The sequence below is a fragment of the Varanus komodoensis genome, unplaced genomic scaffold (genome assembly GCF_004798865.1).
Source record: "Varanus komodoensis strain SLA01 unplaced genomic scaffold, ASM479886v1 scaffold81, whole genome shotgun sequence".
Classification (NCBI taxonomy): domain Eukaryota; kingdom Metazoa; phylum Chordata; class Lepidosauria; order Squamata; family Varanidae; genus Varanus; species Varanus komodoensis.
The window spans coordinates 1,078,395-1,091,010 of NW_025336495.1; the positions used below are offsets into that span (position 1 = coordinate 1,078,395).

Genomic DNA, 12,616 nt, shown 5'->3' on the forward strand with positions numbered 1-12,616 from the left:
TGTGGAATGGGCTTCCCCGGGAGGTCGCTGAGGCCCCATTGGTGCGGGTGTTCAAGGACAGGCTGGACGTGCACGTGGTGGGCATGTCGTGAGCGGAGCCGGCTGGTGCCGGAGGTCAGACTAGGTGGCCCGGGAGACCCCTTTCTGACTCTCTGTGTTTCTAAGTTCTGCCGAGACCCGTGCCACTGGCCCGGTGGCGCTCTCCTTGGGAAATGGGGTGGAAGGCAAAGAGACCCGTTGCCCAGTTCACATCCTTCCTTCATGCCTAGATTTTAATTCTGCAGACAAATGAAACGGACTCAGAGCCAACTGGGAGCCACAGCCTTGCGCGCAGCAGCCGCTTGTCTCTGTCCCGGACACAAGGGGCGCTGCACCATCATCGCCCGGGGACCCAAGAGGAAGGGGCCGCACAGGTGCTTCAAAGAGCTCAGCGCCCTCACGGAAGGACTGGCTGGGCGAATCCTTCCTGAGTTCGGGCTCAGATTCAGCCTCGGAGGCTCACTGCAAAGCCGGAGAGTGCCAAGGATCCCTGCAGCACCGACGCCCCGTGATTTCACTGCTCTTCTTTCCAAGCGGACAAGTCAAGTCTTTGGATCTCACGGCAGTTCACGAAGTCCTGGGGATAGCGGTTCACCCGGAAGCTGTCCCGGGGCACCTCGGTGATGTGCGTGTTGTCGCAAATGACGCGTGAAAGGGAGTCGCTGCTCAGGGCGTGGCGCTGCTGCGGGGTGAACACCCCGGGGTTCTCCCACCAGAACCTGCCGAGAAAGAGACCCGGGATGGACAGAGCCAGGCGACACTCCCCTGGCACCGCCGCCTGGGACTGCAGCCCCGCCGTGAACCCGGCACAGGCCTCTCGGCCCGAGGGCCAAACTCCAGTTCAGGGGAGCTGCTGGCGCCACGTTCCTGTGCTGGGCTGAGGCAGAGGCAGAGGCAGAGGCAGGGGCAGCCCTGGGGGGCCCGCTCTGCCTCAGAGGCTTTCTGGTGATGCCAGCTCCTCTAAAGAGCCTGGCTGGACCAGGGCCCCTTTGGGGTGGGGCCGTGCCCTCCACAGAAGCCGGACAGGTGCCCCGCACTATGGGGCTCACCTGGCAGAGGTGGCATCACTCCCCAGGCACTGGGCTGGCCTCCTGGAAGGAGCAGGCGCCAGGGCAGCGGAGCCTCGGAAGGGTGCTCACCTGTCTCCATCCCGGACTTTGCGAAACTGCAGCCCGATGAGGCACGCCAGGAGGGGGCCGACCCGCCCCTGGGGGACAAAGGGTTCAGCCATCGCCCCAATCCAGAGGTCAATGTTGCTCGGGGTCCCATAAAGCTCAATCAGCTTCTTTGCCAGGGCGGTGTTCTGCAGGACGGTGGCAAGTTCGGCCTCGTCGGCTGGCTGAGAAAGGCCACAGAAGCGCCTCCAGGCGTTGTACGCTAGCCGGGGACAAGAGAGCGCTTAGCACCACTCTGGGCACTGGCCCCGGGGAGGAAGAAGCGGCGGCAAGCAGGAAGGGCCGCTGGGGTGCTTTCCTGGGACAAGGGCAGGGCTGGGACGGCTCCCTGGGCCCGACAGAGCAGGGCAGGCACTGCGGCTTCTGCGTACGACACCTTCACTCTCCCTGCCTGATCTGCCAGCTGAGCGTGTTCTTAGCAGCTGGAAAAGAGGTCCCCAGAGCAGGGCCCTCCAGGGGTGCCAGGCTTCAGCTCCCATCGTCCCCAGCTGGACTCTGCTGTCTAACACATCTGAAGGGTACCACACTGGGCAAGGCTGGTCTAGAATTTCTTCGGGTTCCACTATGCAAGGGAGCCAAAGCCAAGAACGACATGCAGATATGAAGAGGAATAAAACAGGAAAATTAGATAGCAGGTGGGTGGATGGATGATAAAAAGAAACACAGAAACTGAGCGAGCCAGGAGGGGCCACCAGGGCCATCCAGTCTGACCCCTGGCTCCAGCCGGCTCCACTCTCAACATGCCTACCATGTGCATGTCCGATGGGGCCTCAGCCACCTCCCATGGAAGCCCATTCCGCACCCTCGGGGTCCTGACTGTCAGGAAGTGCTTCCTGGCATCTAAATGGGACCTTGGCTCCCTGAGCTTTGCTTCATTGGAGCGCATCCTGCCCTCCTCTGCAGGGGGTTCAGGTCTCTCTACCCACCTCCGTGTGACAGCCCCTCCTATACCTGTGTGTCACCAAAATATCCCCTCTGAGTCTCCTCCAGGCTGAAGAGACCCAGTTCCCTCAGTCTCGCCTCATACGGCATCCCCTGCAAACCGGCCACCGACCTTGTGGCCCTTCGCTGCACTGACTCCAACCTGGCTATATCCTTCCTGTAACGAGGGGCCCAAAACTGAGCACAATACTCCAGTTGCGGGCGCACCAGAGTCGTATAGAGTGGCAGTAACACCTCTCTTGATCTGGAAGCCACACTTCTGGCTATGCAACCAAGGGTGGCGTTTGCCCTCTTGGCCGCCGCATCACATGGCTGGCTCTTGTTTAGCCTGCAGTCAACCAGCACCCCGAGGTCCCTTTCAAAAGTGCTGCTCTCCAGCCACTTGTCCCCTAACCTGCACTTATGACACCCATTCCTATGCCCCAAGTGCAAGACCTTGCACTTATCCACGTTGCATGCCATCCTGTTGTCTCCTGCCCACTTCCATAGTCTGTCCAGATCCTTTTGGATCTGGAGTACCTGCTCCTCAGTGTGGCCACTGCCCCAGTTTTAGTATTGTCTGCGAATCTGATCAGCAGACTGTTCACCCCTTCTTCCATGGCATTGATGAAAAGATTAAGCAGGATCGGTCCCAGGACAGAGCCCTGGGGGACCCCGCTTGTCACTGGCCGCCATCCTGATGATTCCCCACTAATGGTTACCCTGTGCTTTCGGTCAGTCAACCATTCCCTAATCCACCGGACAGTGCTTTGGTGTATCCCAAAACTCCTCAGTTTCTCCACCAGGATATCATGGGGCACTTTGTCAAAGGCCTTGCTGAAATCCAGGTAAGCCACATCCACTGCATCCCCTCCATCCAGCCATCTCGAAACCTTGCCATAGAATCCCCCAAGGTTCGTCTGGCAGGACCTGCTTTTGCAGAAGCCGTGTTGTGTGGCTGCCAGCCTCCCTTCCCTATCCAGCATCACTAGATCTCTCGCTATTATGAGCCTTTCCATTGTTTTTCCTACAATAACGTAAGGCTAACCGGTCTGTAATACCCCATGTCTGCTCTAATACCCTTTTTGAAAACAAAGAAGTCAAAGAAGGAAATGGAAGACAGAGAGAAGATGGGTGGAAGATAAAAAGAACAAGGTTAGAAAGAGAGCCTCCCAAAATGGGGAGCTGACATCTTCCCTCGGTGCAGGAAAGATGGAGGCCGGGAAGCATCGCCATGTCAGCGCTCCGGATGGAGAAGAGCGCATTGCTAAGGGGGAGGCAGGCGCCCCCTCCCGCAGTGCGTGTTGCGTGCCCTTTTCCAGCTTTTCCTCTGCCAGCTGGCAGCTGGGCCCTGGCAGCTGCACACCAATCAGGCAATGGGCCGCCCTGCCTGGTCGATTCCCTGCCTGTTCCCCTACTGCACTTTCTGGCTCCCTCTGAGAGCTGAAACAGGCAAGAAATGGAAGATGATCCATTTTCCCGGTGACCAAAAAACAAGGGCCAGTTACTTAGTGTTCTGTCTGAGGAATACAAGGTCAAACATATATAAAATAAACCTCTGTCAAGAACATCAGAATGTGTAAAGATACGTCTGGAGACAGATGTTTTGACATGGGAAGTGTCGGTCAAGATAACCATGTACAAAAGTCACTGAATGTTTTCTGCTGTGATATTTTTCTGTTGTTAATCATTGCAAAAATGAACATATAGATTTGCTTGCCTGCTGACTGTAGCAGCTGGTCCCAGCTGGAGACGGGCTCACTCTTTATGAGAGTAGCGACAATGAAGAATCCCTCTCTCTCCGCCCCGCACCCCTGGGCCAGCCTCCCTGTTTTTGAGGCTCTGGAAAAATGCAGTGGCGAATGAGAAGGCGCAGCTTTTGGAATGGGGAGGGGGAGCAAGACGGGTGGGCCCTGCCGGAGGGGCACTGGGATGCCTGGCAGAGCCAGCCGGCGGCTGAGGAGAGCAGGGGGACAACCCACGATAAGCCCGACGGCTTGCTGCACCCGTTTCCCGATTCCCGTCCGGGGCGAACCACTGTGCCACGTGAGACGATGAGAGAACTGCAGCATCTTCGGTCTGACCATAGAGAAATGGTGAGCTGGAGAAGCTGTTGGGGGGGGGGCGGGTTGAGCCTGCTAATAGCTCTGGGGGCTGCCTTCCCCGCACAGCTGCTTCCGTCCAGCGCGCATCTCCGTAACGGCATGGCAGGCACATCATGCGCTCTGCAGCCAAGCCCCCCCGGCTGGTGCCGGAGGTCAGACTAGATGGCCGGGAGGCCCCTTCTGACTCGCTCTGTCGCTCCTATGTTTCTCGGGGGCGGTGGGGCAGCCCCTGCCGGCGAGGGGCCTACCTGGCAGGCCGTGGTCTCTGCCCCGCTGCAGGTTCAGAGAAGAGAGGTCCAGGCCGATCTCCTCCAGCTGCTCAAAGAGGTGCTCCTGCAGCTCGACGACCATCATCTGGTCCTGCTGCATCAGCTTGGCGTGGTCGGCCAGCAGGCCCCGGATGAGCGGGTCGATGCCGCCTGGAGCAGGGGAGAGCGAGCGGAGGTCCGGAAGGGAGGTGGCCAGCATGGCCTTTCAGGGGAGCTGCCCTTCGGCCCCCGGGACCACCAGAGCCCCGGGAGCTGCCTCCCCGTGTCAGGAGGGCAGCAGATGCAGGGCGAGGGTGGCGAGAGCTGCGTGTGATGCGGCCTGCAGCTGGCCTTCCGGGGCTGCAGCTAGGGCCTTTCCTGGCCCTCCCTGGAAGTGCCGGCATGCCGCACACACACACACGCTGTGGTCCTTCCCCTCAAGATGGGGCAGATCCCGGACCGCGTGGCCCTCAGTAAAGGGCTGACAAAGAGGAGGCCCATTCGGACCTCCGGGCGGCGCACGTCAGAGGTGCAGAACCTCGTCCCACGGGCCACCAGATGTGGTCTGCCTCGTGTCCCCATCAGGCCTCCGGAGGACCCGCTCCTGCCCCCCCCCCGTTCCCCCAACCACGAATTCTTTGCTTTCCCACCATTTACGTATTTTCCTCCCATTCTGAAAATGGCCACGCCTTTCCTCTGCTCTGGCGAAGGGGCAGCTAAAATAGGCAGGTGCTCCGGGGCCCTCCCTGGAATGCAGCCCCCGAGAGCGTCTTTGGAAGAGAATTCAGCCATGGGGTGGTGGAGGCGGGACCGCCCGGTTCCTAGAGGGGGCTGGCACAGGGGCAGAGGGCTCCTAGCAGCGCAAGGCCTCCTCAGCTGTTCCAGTTTGTCTTCTCTGCAGTGGATTTTCCACTTGGAAGAAAAAAGCGTGGGAGAACTGAGAGGGAGGCAGGAGGTGGCTGTACTTGCCTGAACCCCATAAAATCTTGTGAATGAGGGTCAAGCCACAGATCCCGTTAATTGTATACCATGTGGCTGAACCACACTCGTTCATTCATCTAACCATATTTCTGCTCAGGCTTTTATCCTGCAAGGAACCCCTTATGGCCCCCTCTGCCCTCACAACAAGCCTGCACAGTAGGTTAGGCCAAGCGTCAGCCACCGGCCCAAAGTCGCCCATGAGCTTCATGGTCAAGTGGGGGCTCGAACCCGGATCTCCTGGGTCCAGGCGTCTCACCAGAGTGCTGCCCTGGGTCTCCTGCCTGCAGGAGTGCACGTGGCCCTGGCCTGGACTTCCCCTTCCAGCTGTGTGCCCCACAAAATCGCCCCTCCTGAAAGGGGAGGGGAGGGGAGGGGAGGGGAGGGGTTATTCCATGACTTTCGCTGAGGAGCATCCACGGAGACCTGAGCCAGGGTGGCACAGGGTCAGCCAGTGAGACTGGGATCTGGACGCTCCCTGGGTGGCCCTGAGCCAGTTCCTCCGTTTCAGCCTGGCCGACCTCGCAGGCTCGTTGTTGTGGGGATGGGGAAAACCTTGCGACCTCTCACGGGAGGGGAAGCGCAACAGGGGCAGAGCATGAGTGCGAGGCAGCCCGGGCTCCGCGACCCGCGCAGGAACCCCCGGCCCACCTTCCATCACCACCCTCCACGAAGCACAGAAGGTGAGGTGGAGCAGGACGTTGCCGTGCAGGCCCAGGGGCTTGTAGTGCTCGTCCAGGCGGGGCACGACGGGCGGGATGGAGCCGTGGCCGAACCGGAAGGCCAGGGAGAAGGCGTTGGAGACCGTGGGGTCCACCGAGTCGTTGTAGCCCCGGTACGGCGGCACCTGCTTGCTGAACTCGGTGCCCAGCAAAAGGGGCAGGTAGTCCCCGAAGGTGATGCCCTGCGGGGGGTGGGAACAAATACAAAAGGGTTGCTCACACAGGAAAAAGGCGCCCTTGAGAAACACAGAAACAGAGTGAGCCAGAGGGGACCTCCCAGGCCATCTAGTCTGACCCCAGCTCCAGCCAGCTCCGCTCAGGTAATCCCCAACATGGGGTTGTCCGGTCTTTATCCTTATATCATCCACTACTCTGGAATCCATCCAGGTACGGAGCGGCAACAAATAATGAATAGACTCCCCGCTCTGAGTGGGGTGGTGTAAGTGGGTGTCCCTGCAACAGCAGGGGGTGGACCTGATGACCTTCCTGGCCCCTGCCAGCTCTGCTGCTCTGCCATGCCACACTGTGTACAGCGGTCCCTCGTCTCAGTTCATGACCAAATCGGGTCGCGAACAAGCATTTCATGAAAATTTTGACTCGGGTCGCGAACTTCACGTCGGGTGGCGACTGCGACCGCGGCCATCTCCCCACCCCCCCCAGCACGATGGCTCGTGCCTCCCCCGCACCAAGCGTGCCCATCTATGGCTGCGATCGCAATCATGCTCATGTGGCGGGGGTGGGGGGGGGAGATGGCCGTTTTGTCAGTTTGCTTCAAATTTTTCTGATTAAAAAAATAGTTGCAGAACGGATTAACCTTATTTATGTTGAACATTATGGGGAAATTTAACTTGACTCACGACCAATTTGGGTCACGACCAGAGTCCTGGAACAGATTAAGTTCGTGATCCAAGGTTTATAAAGATGCAAAACCTGTATTTTAAAGGTTTCTCATCTTTACAAACCACCCAGAATGCTTTGGCAATGGGGTGGTCTAAACCATAACAAATTAAACGACCCTACATGGCTTAGGGCTGCGATGCCTGATGCTCTGCAGGTGCATGCTGGGAGCACGCTTCCTCAAGGGCCACCTCTGAGGAAGGAAACAGGGGAGAAAGCCTTCCTGGTGGCCTCCCCGCAATTCTGCAATAATCTCCTCATCGGTCGGCCTGGAGCTGATCCTTTCACCCTTTCGCCGCCTGGCTAAGGCTGACCTTTCCTTAGAGGCATCTAATGTCATCCGGGGAGGAGAACTGCTCCTCAAAAAGCTGTCGAAAGTGTTACATGTGTTCTGAACGCTGCACATTGCAATCCCTCTGCTGCTTGCATGCCTGCATGTTTGATGCTGCATGGCTGTGAATCACCCGGGATGGCTCAGCTTGCGAGGGGCCCTGAAATGCCGTGAGCACATGAAACGGCCCTGAAATGCGGGGGATGCCTGGTACCTCGATGATCGCACCGACCACCTTCCGCGCCTCCTGATAAAGCTTCTCCCCATCCCAGTGGGGGTTCAGCGCCTTCAGCTCTGTGGCCAAGCGGTTGTGCTCCCGGACAAACAAGGTGTGCAAGGCCGTCAGCCCCAGCGTCACGGTCACCCTTTTGTCCCCTGCAAAATTACGAAAATGGCACAGGGGCCTCCACCTGATTCTTGCAGTGTTCCGGCTTTTCAGAGTGGTGGGTCGCACTTCGAGGTGAACAGGAGCTTAGAAAACGGCCCTTTCTTCCATCACGGGCACCCCCAGCACACTGACCCCAAAAGCCCCGGAGGCTCATGGCACGGTCCTCCCGGCAGTGTTCCTGCTGCCGATCTGGGTTTCAGCCAAGGAGCCGTGCGGGACCCAGAGATGCTGCGGGGTTAATGGGGCCTCCTGCAGGCCAGGAAGGGCTCCGCCACAGAGCCACGGACCTTTCCCCAACAGGAGGTTCTAGACCTCCCAGTTCTGAAGGGAAGACGGCTTAATTCGGATCCGAGGAAGCTGCCTTGAAAGGGGACAGACCTGCTCTGGGGGAGCGGCTCTCCAGGGCTTCCTTCACAGGGTTCAGTCCGAAGCCTCAGGAGGCCCCAAGAGTGCGGCCAGGACAAACGGCAGGCCAGGCCAGGCCAGGCCAGGCAGCCCTCGGCCCCGAGCAACAGCCCTCGGCCTAGTGAGCTCCAGCTGGGGCCAGGCCAGCATTTCAGGCACCTTCACACTCTGGGAAGGTTCTCGCGCATTGCAGCATGAGGGCAGGGAGAGAAAAGGGCACCATGCAGGCCAGCTACCACAAGTCCCAGCATTCCCCAGCTGCTGCAAGCATTAACCCAGAATGAAATATTTCCCCATTTGTCCGGTCTGGCACAATTTCTCCTGCTGCCGTTGAGGGACAGTGCCCAGGAACTGAGCGCATGACTCCAAGGCCCACTTCCTGCATAGCCAAGGTGTGCAGCTCACGGTGGCGCTGGGGGGGGCAGGTGCACCACCGGGACTCACCTGCTTCAAAGCACGGGATGTTGGCGGTGCGGTTGGTGAGGAGGCAGTGGCTGCTCGGGTTCTTCTCGAAGGGCAGCAGCCCCAAACCGCCGTCCGTGAAGTTCTCGTTCAGCGCCATCAAGCCCAGAGGGCTGCTCTGGTTGCGCAGGCGCTGTGCCAGTGGCCTCTCGCTCCCGTACACCGTGCTTGCGTCCAGGAACGAGGTGATGGCGTTGAGCTGCTCCCGGGTGGACATCGCGGGGTTGCACACGGGGGCACTCCGGATGAACGGCATGCAGACGCCTGGCTTTGTAATCCGCGGATCTCCAGGGGGGATCTGCGGAAAACAGTCCTCGGATCCAGATGTCCCCGAGAGTGCCCGCCCATCTGAGGCCTGGCTGAGCCGGCCTGGTGAGTGCTGGCAGCAACCAGCGTACAGAGAAGCTCTGCTCCGGATACAAAGGGCCCACTTTGCCCTCGGCACCGACAGTCATGGGTCCCTGGCGGTTCCTGCAGGCTGCTGCCCAGCCACTGCAGGCCTGTCCAATGCCCCGCTCGGAGTTTGGACCAATGCGCCAACCGCCCCCGGCCGGCACCCCCAGGACGGGGCCAGCTGCTGTCCCGCACGACAGCCCAGGAGCTGGCAATGACAGGCAGGGCTGCCGCTCAGCTTCCCAGAATGAAACCTGCACCCAGGCCAGTCGTGGGTCCGTGTTCTTCAGCGCAAGCCGACGCGGGGATTGAGTCGGGGCCGGCACGGCCGAAAGGCCTCCCCGGGAACCCGCACCTGGCCCCGCGCCAGCCAGCCTGCCGCAGCCCTGCCCAGGGACGCGGCCAAGCGGGGCTACCTTGATCGGGAAGCAAGGGGGCGCGTAGTTGCAGCTGGTGTCGCAGTGCGCCTCCTTGTTGTGGGCGCTGGTTTCCGTCATGGGGGCCAGGTCCAAGTCGTGGTCCACCAGCTGGCCCCACTGCATGAAGGCGTGCGAGCGCTCCGCGTCCCTCAGGAACTTCTCGTTGGGGGTGGTGATGACCTCGTTGGAAACCTTCCGCACCTGCGGGGCAGAGCGCCTGCCGTGGACTCGCTGCCAGGGAAAGATGGCGCCCCGGGAGGCCGCGCCCCCGCCGGGGCTGCTGAGTGCTGTGGTCCGTGCAGGCGGGGGCACCAGAGTGTCACCCACTCCCGCCTTCTGCATCCCGTGCTCTCCAGATGTGGTGGGCCATGACCCCTGCCTCCGCCGCGTATTGGCCGTGCTGGTGGGCGCGGGTGGGAAGTGAAGCCCACCACATCTGGACGGCCCCAGGAGAGGAGGGCTGGAAGGGCCCAGCCAGCCAGCCGGCCCGCGCCTCCCAGATGTTCTGGGCTGCATCCCTGGCAGCTGCCCTGGTGGGGCTGGGCTGGCGGGAGCTGCCTGCCGCCCTTAGCCTTCTTCAGACCAAGTGCCCCCAGAGGTTTGGGCTACAGATCCCACCAACCCTGCCCACGCTGGCTGAGGCTCATGGGAGTTCTGGTCCAGAAACATCTGGGCTGCCCTGCTTGCCTACAGCCGCTCTGGGCTCACAGAGAGGTCGGGGGGCACCTCCCAGGGTCTGCGGCTGGTCCTGGTCCCCCCCTCCCTGGAAATGGTGGGGGGCGGATCCTGGGACCCTGCAAAGTGCGGGTTTTCTCCCGCTGAGGAACGGCCCTGACCCCACGAGGGATGCTTTCCTGTGAAGACGCGAGGCGGCCTGGCATCAGCCTGTCTGTCCCATGTTCCCCGCCTTTGGATGTTGCCAAAGCGGCCTCCCCCACCCCCCCAGGACATGCAAAGGTGCAGGAGGAGGAAATTCCAGCTCTGCCCGGAAGCGGCCCAGACCTGCGGTAGGAACACACGCCTTCCTGGCTCGAGCTGGGGTGGCCGGGAGCAGGACCCGGGGACCTGCGCAGGTGTCGCGCCCTTCGCCCCAGTCATGCAGGGAGGGTCCCCCCACACATCCCGCAGGGGCCCCCCACCCTGGCCGGGTCCTCCCCCGTCACCACTGCCCCGGCAGCTCTCCCCAGGATCCAGGCTCGCCTCCAGGCCCTTACCAGTGGGAGTGGGTGCCCATTGTACAGCTGGCCTTCGATCAGGCCCCTCGGAAGAGAGATGCCGTCCTCGTACTCCGCGGGAAGCCAGCGGGCGTAGCCGTGGTTGGATGCCCCAAAATGAGGGTTCTGCCTGGGATGGAAGGGAAGGGAAGGGAAGGGAAGGGAAGGGAAGGGAAGGGAAGGCTTGCGTAAGGGCCTCCCGAGAGCCCCGGGGCAGATCAGGCTCCTCGCATCCCCCACTCAGCGGCCCCTTGGCCACCCGTGGAGAGCCCAGGAGGACAGCCGGCGCCCCCTACCCCCACCCGTGCCCACGAAGAGCCGCCGCCGGCCGAGCGGTTGCACGGGGCCCGGCTACCTGTTGTTGCACTCCCCGGTGATGGTCCGGTAGGGGCTGTTCCCCGCACAACTCACAGGACGGTTCACGTAGTCACAGCCGGTCGCCCTGAAGAGCACCTGCTTCTGCTCGGTGCTTAGCAGATCTAAAAGGACAACTCCGTCAGAAGCAAGCGACCTCCCCGACTTTCCCAAAACAAAGGCGGCAACAGCTAGCATTTACCTTTTTTCCCCCCCATAAGAAATCAGATTTAAAGGAGGGATATATTAACCATATTTTCTGAGATTAAAGAGGAGGAGGAGACAGAAGAAGAAATTGACTGCAGATGCTCAGAAACCGTAAGGCATTTTTTCTGCCTGAACATGCGTTGACTTGCATCCTTAATTTTTGAACATAACAGAAGGCTAATCCTCAAGACTGACTGTGAATTGGCATTTTTTCAAGACCAGCTCGTACATCTTTTACTTGATTCCTTGCAGCAATACCTGTAATATTGGATACTGTTTGCCAAGGCACCTGCACTTTCTGCTTCACGAGATCCAAAGTCACCTCCAGGTAACTCGCGGCTCGGATTGCGCTCCTGGCTCCCGCTACGGGCTCCTTTAAGCGTTTCAGGAATTCGTAGGGGGAGACATTGCTCTGGTTCGAGCTTGCCTTTGCTCTGGGAAGAGAGCAGTGGGAGAAAGAGTTAGCCCAGAAAGTTTCCAAACGGTCAGAAAAGTTTGGCAAAGCTTCTGCAGCGCTGCTTGGGCTGCATGACTGAGGCATTCACCTGGCCTGCAAAATCTGCCCTGTCTCACAGCAATGCTTTGGCCTCCTCCTGAATACTGCATCCATTTCTGGGCATCAAGAAAGATGCAAACACATAGGAAAGAGTCTGAAGGAGGGCAAAGAAGATGATCCGAAGACTGGAAGCAAAGCCCTGCTAGGAAAGACTGAAGGAGCTGGGCATGTTCAGCCTGAAGAAGAAAAGATGGAGGGTGGGTAGGAAGAGCACTCCACAAGTCCTTGAAGGGTTGTCACAAAAAGAAAGCCCAGGATCTCTTCTCCATCAGCAGGACACAGAAACATAGAAACAGAGCGAGTCAGAAGGGGCCTCCCAGGCCATCTAGTCTGACCCCGGACTCCACTCACGACATGCCCACCTTGTGGACGTCCAGCCTATCCTTGAACACCCTCACCGATGGGGCCTCAACGACCTCCCGTGGAAGCCCATTCCACACCCTTGGGGTCCCGACTGTCAGGAAGTGCTTCCTGGCATCCAAATGGAACCTGGATTCCCTGAGCTTTGCTCCGTTGGAGCATGTCCTGCCTTCCTCTGCAGGGGAGAACAGGTCTCTGCCCACCTCCATGTCACACCCCCTCACATACCTGCATGTCGCCAACAGATCCCCTCTGAGTCTCCTCTTCTCCAGGCTGAAGAGACCCAGTTCCCTCAGTCTCGCCTCATACAGCTTCCCCTGCAAACCGGCCACCAACCTTGCGGCCCTTTGCTGCACTGACTCCAACCTGGCTATATCCTTCCTGTAATGAGGGACCCAAAACTGAGCACAATACTCCAGTTGTGGGCGCACCAGAGTCGTAT

General features: G+C 59.9%; 1 protein-coding gene across 1 annotated transcript in view; it reads right to left on the minus strand.

Annotated features, from left to right (window-relative positions):
• Positions 1-416: 416 nt before the first annotated feature.
• The window catches only part of LOC123036689 (myeloperoxidase-like), a 17,765-nt gene continuing 5,565 nt past the window's right edge, over positions 417-12,616 (minus strand). Inside the window, exons 5-14 of the mRNA XM_044456095.1 lie at positions 11,517-11,692; positions 11,053-11,176; positions 10,698-10,827; positions 9,481-9,684; positions 8,654-8,969; positions 7,631-7,791; positions 6,118-6,370; positions 4,489-4,659; positions 1,179-1,416; positions 417-758 (exon numbers count right to left, since the gene is read on the minus strand). Of these exons, the coding sequence (XP_044312030.1) occupies positions 554-758; positions 1,179-1,416; positions 4,489-4,659; positions 6,118-6,370; positions 7,631-7,791; positions 8,654-8,969; positions 9,481-9,684; positions 10,698-10,827; positions 11,053-11,176; positions 11,517-11,692 (1,978 nt within the window). The 3' untranslated portion in view covers positions 417-553. The remainder of the gene's footprint in view (positions 759-1,178; positions 1,417-4,488; positions 4,660-6,117; positions 6,371-7,630; positions 7,792-8,653; positions 8,970-9,480; positions 9,685-10,697; positions 10,828-11,052; positions 11,177-11,516; positions 11,693-12,616) is intronic.